Source organism: Danio aesculapii, chromosome 2 (genome assembly GCF_903798145.1).
Source record: "Danio aesculapii chromosome 2, fDanAes4.1, whole genome shotgun sequence".
Taxonomy (NCBI): Eukaryota; Metazoa; Chordata; class Actinopteri; order Cypriniformes; family Danionidae; genus Danio; species Danio aesculapii.
In genome coordinates, this window is record NC_079436.1 from 42,500,950 (window position 1) to 42,515,000 (window position 14,051).

Here is a 14,051-nt window from a genome sequence, read left to right on the forward strand (position 1 = left end):
TTCATTGCCAAACAAAATGTCCCCAGGATGTTGGAGTACAATGTCAATGTCATGTTGACGTCTTGTGCCTGCTGAGTATTTAAGGCTATTTTGGTCATCATACGGTAAAAATCTGTCATCTTCTCATCAGTGACATGCATCTAAACAGTCTCTGGGTCAATGTGTGTGACGATTTTAGACATCTTCTTGGACACTTTTGATGCTTACAAACAGTTTGCTGCAATTATAAATCACCTGTCTTGAGGTAGTTCATCATGATACGATTTACCTTCTATGTGCGATTTGACTGAACAGGAATCCCAGGACAGATTTTTCTAATCCCCATAAACAAGAAAAAATAAAGTAGTGACTGCAGGGTGAAAGAAAGTAGTGGAGTAAAAGTACCAATACTGCACTAATAATGTACTCACGTGAAAAGTAAAAGTACACATTTTTAAAACTACTTAGTACATTACACTTCCTGAGAAAAACTACTCAATTACAGTAATTTGAGTAAAAAGATATAACTAGAATAAAAAGATATAACTGCTTTCATTTGATTCAACAGGATTAATAAACACATGACCACGACAACGTATGGTTTATCCAATTTATTCTTACTATAATTTATCTGGTAATAAAGTATGTAATGATGCAACGCATTTGTCACTGCTTATAACAATATGATAAAATAAGTTGCATGCTTTTTTCTGTGTAAGAAAATGCATCATTTCACAGAAGGTCTTAATTCAAACACTTGACTGAAACTATGAAGTAAATGTTGAGCAAAAAATGTCATTATAAGTGATATTTGCACATGCTTTCATGTTTAACATAAGCAGCATTTACTACAAATGGCCATAGTTCAACGAGAAGCTATGCAAACAGCTGTCAATATCGCACAATGTTAATCGCATATTAATGTCGCATGAGATATTTTGCATAGTTTGGCGGAGAACTATGGCTTTGTGTAGTAAACACTGCTCCAGCTGAACAAAGGTGCTGGAGATTCACAGCTGATTATAAAGCCGGCTTTATAGAATAATGCGCATGACAATTGCACCCTATTGCAATATGATTACAATTTCACCAGATTATTTGAATAACTCTATTTGGACAGATTTCATTAATTTAGATCAACTGGCATGATCAAGTCTTTTTCTATGCAGTGCATTTGCATAAATGACAATAAATGACAAGCAAAAATAAATAAATAAACAGTGCTTTATGGTTTTCCAGGGAGTTTAACAGTATTTAGATGCAGAAACTAAACAATCAGTTCTAAAAACAAAAAAAAAAACGGAAAAAAAAAGAAAAAAAACATGGTAAACATTGTATAAATGACAAAAAAGTAATATCTTTTAATAAATAATCGAATCCTTTAATGTGACTATTACAGATACCCACATTGCGATATTGATGCTCAAACGATATATTGTTCACCCCTAATTCAAATGTATAAAAATATATATATATATATAGAGTATCATAAATGCTCTTTTAACATGTACACTGTATTTAAAGCCTCTTCTCGATATCAAACCAACAGCTCCCTGTGTTTATAAAAGTAGTAGGAGCTCCTTTAGGAAGCAAAAATCATTATTTTGAGTCAGAGCTTTTCACAATGAATCAGCTGGTCTTCATGATTCATTCACAAATCCAAGTGATTTTGATTCTTGGCTTCAATTCAATGCAGTCTCAACGGCTCACTGTAGGAGGAGATTATCAGTAAGTAAATGATCTAAACTTTGGTCTTAATCTCACTGAAAGCTACCGAGTGACTTCATTATTGAGTCTTTTATGGTACGTTTGGTTTCTTTATAAAGCTTGAAAGCATCAGTGCCCGTTCATTTACAGTAGTTTTGGCTCATAAATGTTGTACTATCTATATTGTAAAAAAAAAAAGTCAGATATTTCCAATAAATCAGCTGGTGTTAATGATTAATTCACCAGTCTAACTGCTTTTATTCTTGACATCAACACAATAGACCACTTTAGGATTATTCCCAAGTAATAATTTCAACTATTATTGTAGTATTATTAATATGGCTGAAATTAGTATGGAATTTAACTGTCTTTTAAAGCTTGAAAGCATTCATCCAGTACATAACATTCATCTTCTGTATTATAAAATTTCTACTTTTAGCTCATAATTATTGTACTATCTATATTGTAAAAAAAAATTTAGATATTTCCAATGAATCAGCTGGTGTTAATGATTAATTGAAAATGCTACAAGTTGGGTTTTCAAAAGCACAGACCAGCGCCCACCCACTTCCCTAAACCCAACCGATAGTGTTTTCAAAAGCACCGATTGACTAACGCCCACCCACTTCCCTAAACCCAACCAAAAGTGTTTTCAAAAGCACCGATTGACCAGCACACACCGCCTTCCCTAAACCCAACCGATAATGTTTTCAAAAGCACCGATTGACCAGCAGCCACCACCTTCCCTAAACCCAACCCTTGAAGAAAAGCCCTTGTCTGATTTTTGCGTTTCCAGGTTTTACCACATTCTCACCCTGTTATTTACTTGTTTAGTTTACTTTTTGGCTTTTGTTTTTGTTACACCTGCTTTTTGTAACCGATCTATGCCGGACTTGAACCCCGTCCTCATAGTCAACTCCGCTCCACGTCACAACTTCGCCGACGTACGTGGCAAGCCCCTGGACACAGCAGACAAGTCGTCTACACGGAGGTAAATGGTCAACTGATAAGCACGAAAAGGAACAGCGTCATACCACCCTGTAGCGTTCGTTTTAAAGACGAAATGCAGCCATACGCGTCTCTGGCTACATAATTTGTGATTTCCAGAAATGTATATAGGGCTACACTTTCAGAATGAGTCTATATTGTGTAAAAAACTCATTTGTTAAGTCATCAAATGAATCAGCTGGTTTTTAATGAGTAACTCAACTGATTTTATCCTTGAGACCAGCAAAACACAATCACAGTAGACCACTTTAGGATTATTGCTAAATAACACCTTAAACTATTATTATAGTATTATTGATATCACTGAAAACTATCCAATGACTTGAGAAGGCTTGGAATTTCACACTTGAGTCTTTTATAGCACAGCTGCCATCTTTTTAAAGCTGGAAAGCATCAGTGTCCATTCATTCAATACATAACTCAACGTGTCTCGAGTGTTTCAAGGAAGCCAACGGGAGGATGAATAAATTTTTGAATAAATAGATTGCCGTTTTTGGCTGCAGTAGTTGTTTAAAAGAAATATAGATCCCACAAAGCCTTTAAAAACAAAAGAACAAATGCGTAATGAAAGCTCTAACGGTTTTCTCATCAAGTGTTTCTCTTTATCAGCGTGAGCATTGAGGGGTTTTCCTCTTGTTGGAAAGCAGCTTTGATTCACTGTGCTGTGTAATCATTAAGCTGCTCACAAGATTTAATGTGTGTGTGTGTGTGTGTGTGTGTGTGTGTGTGTGTGTGTGTGTGTGTGTGTGTGTGTGTGTGTGTGTGTGTGTGTGTGTGTGAGATAAAGGATTAACTGACACCAAGCAGATGAGTAGAGCAAAGGGGGTACATGATCAAATGTGTGTAAGGAGTTCACGTTTACAAACTTTGAGGACATTATATTCCCAATTTTAGTTAACTAAATGTGTCAAAACCTCCATTTTTCATGTAAAATTTTTTTAAAAGTTGTAAATAACAGACTAATGAGTACATTTTAAAGGGAATGTCTACATATCACCAGTGTTAATTTTGACAACAAATTTTGATCTAGTTTTAGTCGTAGTCTTTTGACTAAAATTCCATTTAAATTTTAGTCATATTTTAGTCTTCTGAATCATTTTAGTTTTAGTCCAGTTTTAGTTGACTAAATTTCATAAGATTTTAGTTGATTAAATCTCTAGATTTAGTAAAAGACTATAGAATACACAAGACATGTCACTCATATAGTTTTGAATGGGGAAAAGTGTAATGGTCAATATGGCAAATGAAGCCCTGCTTACTAGTACGGGAGCCAATCGTCGATCGATATTGACTGACGTTTCTTCGGGGGATGGGGATCGGACCAGACAGCCTGATCTCATGAGAAAGTATTTTACGTTTTGTCAGTTTAGTGGCTAATTCAGTCATTCGATAATGTATGATTATAAAAAAAGAGCGTGGCACCCAACCCTGCGCATAAACCCAACCGTCTTTGGGTGATGAGCAAATCGCACTAAACTGTATGAATTAGATCGAACAAATTCATACGAATTAGCCACTAAATCAAAAAGTTACGAATTGCCGTGACATTTCGTTGGACCAGACGTGTGCTTTTGAGAGAGTTTGGTGGTCAACAAACACACTGGAATCTCAGCGAATACTTGCTTGACAGACATAAGAAACATATTCACATAAAGCTTAAAACCTGTGCTTTTAAATTAACCAAGAGCACTTGAAAACAGTTTTTTTTGTTTTGTAATCTGTATGAAATAAACATGAGGTACAGTCATTCCTAACAAACGCACATCACATGACAGCAACTACACAAACAACGCACAAACAAAGAGTCACTGTCATTTCTGGAGGAGATTCGGCATCAAGACCAAGTTGTGGATTACTTCAAAAGAGCAGCGCGATCAGACAATCATTATTCAGAGGATGATAATGTGTAGATAGGCCATAAATGAGGTTGGTGTCGTGATCTCATTCATTTTGAGTGCGCATGCGCATTAGCTTGGGCAACCTAAAAATATGCCGGTTTTATTTGATTTGGACGCTTAGAAACTAATCTTATGAGGCAGTTCTTGTTTATTTGATTGGTGATTCCAAATATGCAATGTAATCATAAGCTTGGCAAACAATTTTGAAGAATTTGATGTTTCCTCATGCAGACAGAATGCCCGAGCATACTGCCCAAGAGTCGTTTCAAAGATGGCTGCCGAGTAAAATGACTTGCCTTAAAGGGACTTTGATTTAATTGACTAAAATATACTTGGTTTAATTGAGGTGTAATTTAATTCAAATATTGTATACATTTATTTATACACAAATATTCAAACTTAAAATTAAATAAAACTATATAAAAAGAGTATCATTAAAATATATCCTTTCCATTGAAGACCAAAAATTAGATATGCATTGTATTTATATCATAAGTAATATGTAAAATTACGTATCAGCAATCAATCCACCTGTAAGAACAGTAGCCTACTGAAAATGCTATTATTTAGCAAACCCTTTATTTTAACGTGGTACACTACTAGTCTTTTTAACCAGTCTGTTGAACAGTTTCAAGCTACTTTCTCTTGTATTTGGTGTTACAGTAGTTGGTGCTCAGCTATACAACTGATTAAATAAGTAGAGTAATGACATTTGACTGGCAAATGATAATGTGTTACTTATAAAAATCCCTCAATCACATGCTTGTCTTATTTTTATTAGTAAATGAAAATATCAGTACATTTTTATTATAGTTGTCGTCATCATCACTTAATTATTTTTTTTTAGTTTTCGTCGTGTTTTTGATGGTAGAAACTTGTTCGTCAGGAAAATCATGTCGAAATTTTTCGTCAACAAAATTAGCACTGCATATCACACTTATGGTGTGATATGGTGCGATATAACTTGAAACTTTTTTTTTTAAGTAAAACATCTTTTGGACAACAGATGTGTCATGCAAATTTTGAAAATCATACTTTGTAGCAGTTTTTACATTTAAAAGTTCACATTTTATATGACATCTGCGATAAGCTCACAAATAATAATAAATAATAAAAACAAAACAAAAACATGTTTCAAAGCATTTAAGATTCACAGTAGTCTGAAACATTGTGTTAATAGCATCATTGCCTAATAACTAGTTTATAAATTGATTATAACTACTGCAAAAAAATTCTAAAATTTCTAAAATAAGAAACTTTAATTTTAAGCTCAACTAAATGTTTCTAAAATTGGAAACTTCAAAAATATTTCAAAAATTTCTAGAAATGGGAAACTTCACATTTAAGTTCAGACTGTGAACCAAACCTTTTAAGATTCACAATAGTCGTAAACGTCATGCCAATAACATCTTTGCCTAATAACTGGTTCATAAATGGATTATAACTACTGCAAAACTATAAAATCCCCACAAAATATCAATAAAAAATATTGAACTACAACATATTGCCTTCATTTCACTAAAAGGTCATGCTTGAATGCCAAGCAAGCAAAAAAGAGAGAACCAAAAGTGAATTCATAATATATAATGCTTTATGATTAAATCCAAAGCATCCTTTTGTTTCAGGATAAAAAAAGAATAACCCGGAGTGTTTGTTTTCCCATAGTGGCACTCCTCAGCACTAAAACAACTGTCAAACAGTACCTGGCCCTCTGATTGGCCAGTTCAGATGAAAATAAAGAGCTTTACCTTTGAATAAGCTCCGCCTACAGTGACTGCAGGGAGGAGATAACCTCAGACACACCGCTGTGCAAATACAACCATGCACAAACACACACACACACCTAAAACAAAACGGACATGCAGGCCTGCGACCATTAATGCAAACAGAAATGTGTGCATGTTGTGCATACACACTACACCAAAATACATGAGCAGATCTACACGTGAACTCTCTCTCTTCCACTCTCTGTGAAGTTAGACATGCAGAAGAGCAATGTCTGACTGAAATCATATCATTTTTTTTTTGTCCTGAGGTCAGTCATGTAGAAGACATTCATGCATTCACAAGCTCAGCTCTTCCACACATTCCACACGCATGTTTCGGCTGAATCTGTTTCCGCACACACAGTGCTGTGTCTTTTTTAAAGACTGCTCCTTTTGTCCAGAACCAATTCACAGGCTGGATATGCAGCAGCCGGTGGATATTTGACACTATTGTGTAAAGTTGGTGCAGTCCACTGATTTTTGAGCTTCTCCCTCTGCGTCAGAATGGTATGAAGTTTGAATGAATCAAAAAGGTTAATTGAATCTGTCACACTTGTATTGTTTAGGTTATGATAAATTCACTGGAAACCACACTGAACATGGGAAACTTTATATTTAAGTTCATCTAAAAATTCCTAGTTTCTGAAAATGGTCAATTTTAAATTTAAGTTCATCTAAAAATGTCAAAGATTTCTGAAATGGGAAGCTTCACATTTATGTTCATTTAGATATTTCTAATATTTCTGAAAGTGGGAAACTTCACATTTAAGTTCATAAAAACAAATTCTAAACATAGGATTATTATTAGCCCCCCTTTGAATTGTTTTTCTTTTAAAATATTTCCCAAATGATGTTTAACAGAGCAAGGACATTTTCACAGTATGTCTGATCATATTTTTTCTTCTGGAGAAAGTCTTATTTGTTTTATTTCGGCTAGAATAAAAGCAGTTTTTAAATTTTTTTAATTAGCTAGATTTTATTCAGATAGTCTACAGAACAAACCATCATTATACAATAACTTGCCTAATTACCCTATCCTGCCTAGTTAAATTAATTAACCTAGTTAAGCCTTTAAATATTCCTTTAAGCTGTATAGAAGTGTCTTAAAAAATATCTAGTAAAATATTATTTACCGTAATCAAGGTAAAGATAAAATAAGTCAGTTATTAAAAATGAGTTATTAAAACTATTGTGTTTAGAAATGTGTTGAAAAAAATCTTCTCTCCATTAAACAGAAATTGGGGAAAAAAATAAACAGGGCTAATAATTCAGGGGGACTAATAATTCAAATTACAACTGTAAGTTCATCTAAATATTTCTATAGTTTCTAAAAATGGGAAATTTTACATTTAAGTTAATTTAAAAATGTTGTTTCTGAAAATAAGAAACTTGAAATTTGTTAATTATTTCTAAAAGTTCTAGAAATTCTAAAAACTTTACATTTAAGTGCATCTAAAAATGTCTACAGTTTCAGAAAATGGGAAATTTCAAATTTAAGTTCATCTGAACTTTTCTAACATTTCTGAAAATGGGAAACTTCACATTTAAGTTCATCTAAATATTTCTACAGTTTCTGAAAGTGGTCAATTTTAAATTTAAGTTCATCTAAATATGTCTAAAATTTCTGAAAATGGGAAACTTCAAAATTTAGGTTAATCTAAAAATTTCTAAAAAATTAGAAACTTCACATTTAAGTTCATCTAAAATATTACTAGTTTCTAAAAATGGGAAATTTTAGTCTAAAAAGGTGCAAAAAAATTTAAAATAGGAAACTTCACATTTAAGCTCATCTATAAATTTTAAAAATGGGAAACTTTACATTTAAGTTCATCTAAAATTTTACAAATGGGAAACTTTACATTTAAGTTCATCTAAAATAAAAAAAATGGGAAACTTTACATTTAAGTTCATCTAAAATAAAAAAAATGGGAAACTTTACATTTAAGTTCATCTAAAATAAAAAAAATGGGAAACTTTACATTTAAGTTCATCTAAAAATTTTCAAAATGGGAAACTTCACATTTAAGTTCAACTAAAATTTTTAAAAATGGGAAACTTTAAATTTAAGTTCATCTAAAAATGTCTAAAATGGGAAACTTCACATTTAAGTTAAAAAATCTACAATTACTAAAAACAGGAAACGTCATAATAATCAACCCTGAGTTTGAACCATGACTTACTTATTATAATCATGCATTGCTTTTATTTGATTTTATTTCACCCCAGTTATAGATATGTTTATATTTGATACAACATTTTTTAATTGTATTTTAGAGTATTTTGGGGGATTTACAACTTTTTTAACTTTTAATATTATGTCAGCAATAATCTTGCCAAGTCCACCGCTTTTGGTGCTTCTCCTTCTAACTGTCAGCTGGTGTGTTCAAGTAGGTTTTATTGAGACGATTTATTTAATTACACTCACGCCCACATGAGTGAAAAGCACAACCCAGAAGACTAATGCCAATATTAAGAGCCTTCACTGGTGAATCATGCGACCCATGGGAGAGGCTGTTGCTGCTGATCTTCATGTCATGCTCATTTCACAAACTGGTCAAGAGGGATGAAGAATAAAACGATTGTCTAATAGTCCTGACAACAGCTAGCCCAATTATTGTTTCTGTAACAGGCATTCACTTCATTAGAACTTTATATGCAGATTTCCAGAATCATTTTCTGTAAAGTATGAAGTCTGTTACATTTAATTTCTATGTGAGCAGAATATAATCCCTGTCATGCATTTTATGATTTACAGAAGACACTCGCTAAAATGCCATCCAGTGTAACAGTAATTTAAACACTAAAAAGATCTTGTTTATATATTTATGACAAGAGAAGTTTGATCACATTTTGAATGTAAGAATAATGAAAGCTTTTTTCAGTTTCAATTCGTCAGGTTTAATAGCTTTTTTAATTATTATTTTTAAAGTTTGTTTATTATTTTTGTTTTAATGAATGAAAGTCAGAATCAGGTTTTTTTATTTTGTAGACAAACATAACAATGTTATGTCATGTTAAAATGTAATAATAATACAGTAGGCTAAGCAATATGACAATTTAGATGAGTGTTGTATGAAAGAAAAAAAACTCATCATACAACCTCACTATTATTAATGTATTGTGCTGTAAAAAACATATAAACATTATAATATATCTATTTCATTTTTGAATATATAACATCACTACTGCATTAGACAAAATATAGATACTTTTATAATATAAGACATTATAAAATATAGATACTTCTATCTTATCTATGTCATTTGTAGACTTATCACTAATCAACCACTACTTATCAATTCAGCAAGTGTACAGTTGTACACTTCTAATAATAGTCACGGGATGTAGAGGAGGAAATGAGAAGAAAGGTAAGGAAATGCCTGAACCCTTCAGAACCGAGCCAATGACTGATGTGACCGATGGAGTCAAACACATTACACTGACACTCAACGAACGCACACACACACACGGTTGTAAACAAACAAAACTACAATTAAGCAACTTATGTAGGCCTATATGAGCAAATAAACATTATAAATGCATACAATATTTAGCTTTTGTCGTAAACAAACAGAACATCATCGTTATAGCTTAACATCACTGTATTTTTCATATTCAACTTACCTCGGTGAAAAAGTTATCCATTGTCCTTATAATTACGAGTTTCCAAGGTCTTCATAGGAGTCCACGAGCCGAAACATAAGTGTCACTGAGCCGTGTGAAAAGTGTCATGCAGTCCTGCACTGTATCACTGCATCTCCACACCACTGTTTGCTTCTCTTTTTCTCGCGCAGAAACACACGTCTTTGTTTCAGACTATACAGATGTTAGAAACTATCATGCGTTACGTTGCCAGTCACGAGAGCAGGGAAAAGTTGGCTCTTCCCCGAGTGCAGTGGCACCGGGGCTCGCGCGGCTCGCCGTGACGGGCTATAAAGTCACTTTGTAAGCCGGTGTGACACGCGCCTCGGCGGGCAGCGAGGGCTTCGTCTCCTGCCAAGTTTGCAGTGACTATAGTCCGGAGCGCTGAGTCGACTCGTCTCGGCTCGCGCTCTGTTGGCTCCTCCCCCGGCGCGGTTTGAATGGCAAAACTCCAAAAGATCCGATTCCGAAGCCTGGCGAGTCGCGTCAGTCAGTCTGTCTGTATTGTTGGTTTGTCTTTCTCTGTCTATTTATTTGTCTGTCTATATTTTTGTTCATCTATCTATCTTTTTGTTCATCTATCTATCTATCTATCTATCTATCTATCTATCTATCTATCTATCTATCTATCTATCTATCTATCTATCTATCTATCTATCTGTCTGTCTGTCTGTCTGTCTGTCTGTCTGTCTGTCTGTCTGTCTGTCTGTCTGTCTGTCTGTCTGTCTGTCTGTCTGTCTGTCTGTCTGTCTGTCTGTCTGTCTGTCTGTCTGTCTATCTATCTATCTATCTATCAAAGCAGTTAAAGCTATAGTTCACCTCATGAAGTTTTGGAACCACTTGAGGGAGAGTAAGAAACTTCATTTTTGAGTGAATTATTCTTTTACAGTTTTTCTATCTATCTCGATCGATCAGGTGTAGACTTAGCATGGACTGAGGGGACGCGTGCCCACCAATATCCATCAACTAATGAAATGTCCCCACCAATAGTTTAATTGACTTTTAAAAATCGCACTGTCAATATTAGTTTTGCTCAGTCGCTTTGGTGCATTTCTCACAACACTATTTACATTTGCACAACAGTTATTGCACTTCTCAAAACAATTAGTACAAACTGCAAAACCTAGTTGATAACCTGCAAAAGTGTGTCACTTGCTCAAAATGGATATCTCATTCCCCAGAAGCAAGTATTCATGTCAATGAAAGTGTCAGTGTCATCAAGATAAAAAATCCTTACACCATTGTTTATGAACAAGATAGTCAAATGCCTTTGTCATGTTTTTATTATGACAGTTTACTCTGTACATTTTTTCCAATGCAAAAAAAAATCTGATTTTGGTGACACTTCCTGAAAATGCTCAAGACAGCACTATATACTATTTTCACAGCCATTTGAAAACTACAAGTTAGCCACTGCATTTAGTTAGGTATCTGAGTACAAGACACTGAATATGTGTTTTACATTTTTACAGCATATCCTCTTTGCAATTCTAATTTATTCACAGCATTGTGCAAAAGAATAAATACACCCTTATTTACAACAAACATACACTTCCTTCGGGTAGAGCTGTGCACAACTGTAAACAATATTGCAATACATATTGGAACTAAACCTACAACATACATAGGTCTGTAAATAATTCATAAAATTGATACATTTAGAAGACATTTTCTGGGTAAAAAAGATTTACATTTTTTTATTTTTTATTTGACAACTTGTTCAACATTTTTGTATGTAATGACTCAAGTAATGAAATAAGGACTCTTAGTTTTATATGGAATTACTATTCAGCATCTACAAGTTTAGTTAATTTTCACTGACACAACATAAGCAAATGATGTTATAAAACAGCAAAGTTGTATGAAAGAAATTGATGCATGTCCAAAAGCATTTGCTGGAAGGAATGAGAAACTGCTACCATGATGTGCACAAATGACTAATTGTTTTGAGAAATGCATTAACTGTTGTGCAAATGTAAATAGTGTTGTGAGAAATGCACCCCAAAAAAAACTGAGAAAAAGTGTAATCTAGACATGCAGAAAGAGTTAAAAAAAAACACACATATGGACACTGTGATTGGCTGTGTCTTTCCCTGCTGTCATGTGAGAGGCTGTAGCTGCGTTTAGAATTAACAGCGCCAAAACTGCGGGGGGATCCCGTGCAGGAATATGGTGTGTGAAGGTGTGTGACACACACAAGTGAGGATGGCGGCAGCAAAAAAAAAAAAAGGTGGACATATGAGCTAACGACTAGAGAACCAGTCTAATGATATATCAGACTGATATAGTCTGAGTATGGTCTGAAAACTAATTGCAGAATAAACAGCTAAATGTAAAAGTGTATGATCCCTGCCAGTTCTCCTGATCTCTCAAAGTAGCAAATTTCAGTTTTGTCAGAAAAACTACAGCCTGTGCTCCATCTTTTATTAATACTGATATATGAAAAATGTTTCATTAGCACTATGGCTAAAATAAACCAATAAATGGAAGGCTTTATTAAACTCTTTCTTTATATTAGTTAATTAACATTACACTATCAGGCCCATAGCCAGCTTTTTGAAAGGCGTGCTTATTTTTTTCAGAAAAAACCTTTTTGCATTTATTCTTTGCAGTAGTTTATTTTCTATTTAAATATGAGGTAAAATATTGCATTTTAGTAACATTTATCTATCTATCTATCTATCTATCTATCTATCTATCTATCTATCTATCTATCTATCTATCTATCTATCTATCTAAAGCTATAGTTCACCTCATGAAGTTTTGGAACCACTTGAGGGAGAGTAAGAAACTTCATTTTTGAGTGAATTATCCTTTTACAGTTTTTCTCAGTCGCTTTGGTACATTTCTCAGATCATAATTGAAATTTGCAAAACAGTAAGTGCATTTCTTAAAATAGCAAAACAGCATAGATTGCCGGTGAAAGCTGGTCTCTTGCTCAAAATCTTTAGATAATCTAAATCTGAAATTTATAGAAAAATGCATTATGACAAAATATTATGACAAATTGTTCAGTCATTTTACATGTAAAGACTTATGGCATGAACAAAATATTAAATGCAGTGGGGAGTGAGACTATTCAGACAGTGACCAAAATAATACATTTTGATCAACATGGCATAAGCAATTGATAATGTAGGAAACAGAATTGAGAGAATTGCACATAATAATTTGCGTGGATGTACAAAAGCATTTGCAACATGATCAAAGAAATGAGAATCTGCTTTTTTGATGTGCACAAGATGCACAATGATGTGAAGATTAAACATGTAGTTTTGAGAATTTCAGATCTCATCTGAGAAAAGTACCAAAGTGATGAGAGGGGTCTGGATGTAGACCTGGTGGAGTTGCAATCTGAACTGCATGCAATGATTTTTAATAGTCTCACCTAACCCCACCCATAACCCCATTCCTCATCACCTGCTCCATTGAGTCCATTGCATCTGATATTACATCTTTGAGATATGCAATCTCAGCTTGTGAGGTAAGTTTCTATGTAAGACTGCCATCTCGTGGTCATTCGTGTTATATGAGCGTGACATACATTTGCTAGAAATGTAAGGATTTAATGCTAGAAATCCATCCACATTTATTTAGATCGCAGAGGCTTCCAATAGATCTGAGATATTGTTAAGTAACTTGTCATTTAATTATAAAAGGGAACGAGGAAGCAGATAAAATAGCAAATAAATCAACTAGGGCAAGTGATACTATAAATATTACCTTAGGCAAAAGAGAAGCCATGGCAATAATTTTTAAAGCGTTATAATGAAGCAATGTAAGGACTAATCGGATATGGATATGGATAAGAGTGGAAGGAAATATTATAGTATGAATTGGAAGTACAGAATAGGCTATTTGACCACACCGGTGTTAAATATAACGATGGGGTTAGATTAAAGCAAAAAATAAATCAGATAAATTGAACCTTGAGGGTGTGCTGGGAACAATAGGGGAAAGGGCAAAAGACCCATCCGCGAACCCCGCGAACTTAAACTGGTGACTTTCGGGTTGAGGGTGGCGTGACAGTGCTTTGCCTAGAGCGGCAGTT

General features: G+C 33.9%; 1 protein-coding gene across 1 annotated transcript in view; it reads right to left on the reverse strand.

Moving 5' to 3' along the window:
- myo10 (myosin X) overlaps positions 1-10,381 on the reverse strand; it is a 105,869-nt gene extending 95,488 nt beyond the window's left edge. The window contains exon 1 of the mRNA XM_056479884.1: positions 9,983-10,381. Within this exon, the coding sequence (XP_056335859.1) occupies positions 9,983-10,003 (21 nt within the window). The 5' untranslated portion in view covers positions 10,004-10,381. The remainder of the gene's footprint in view (positions 1-9,982) is intronic.
- Positions 10,382-14,051: the final 3,670 nt, after the last annotated feature.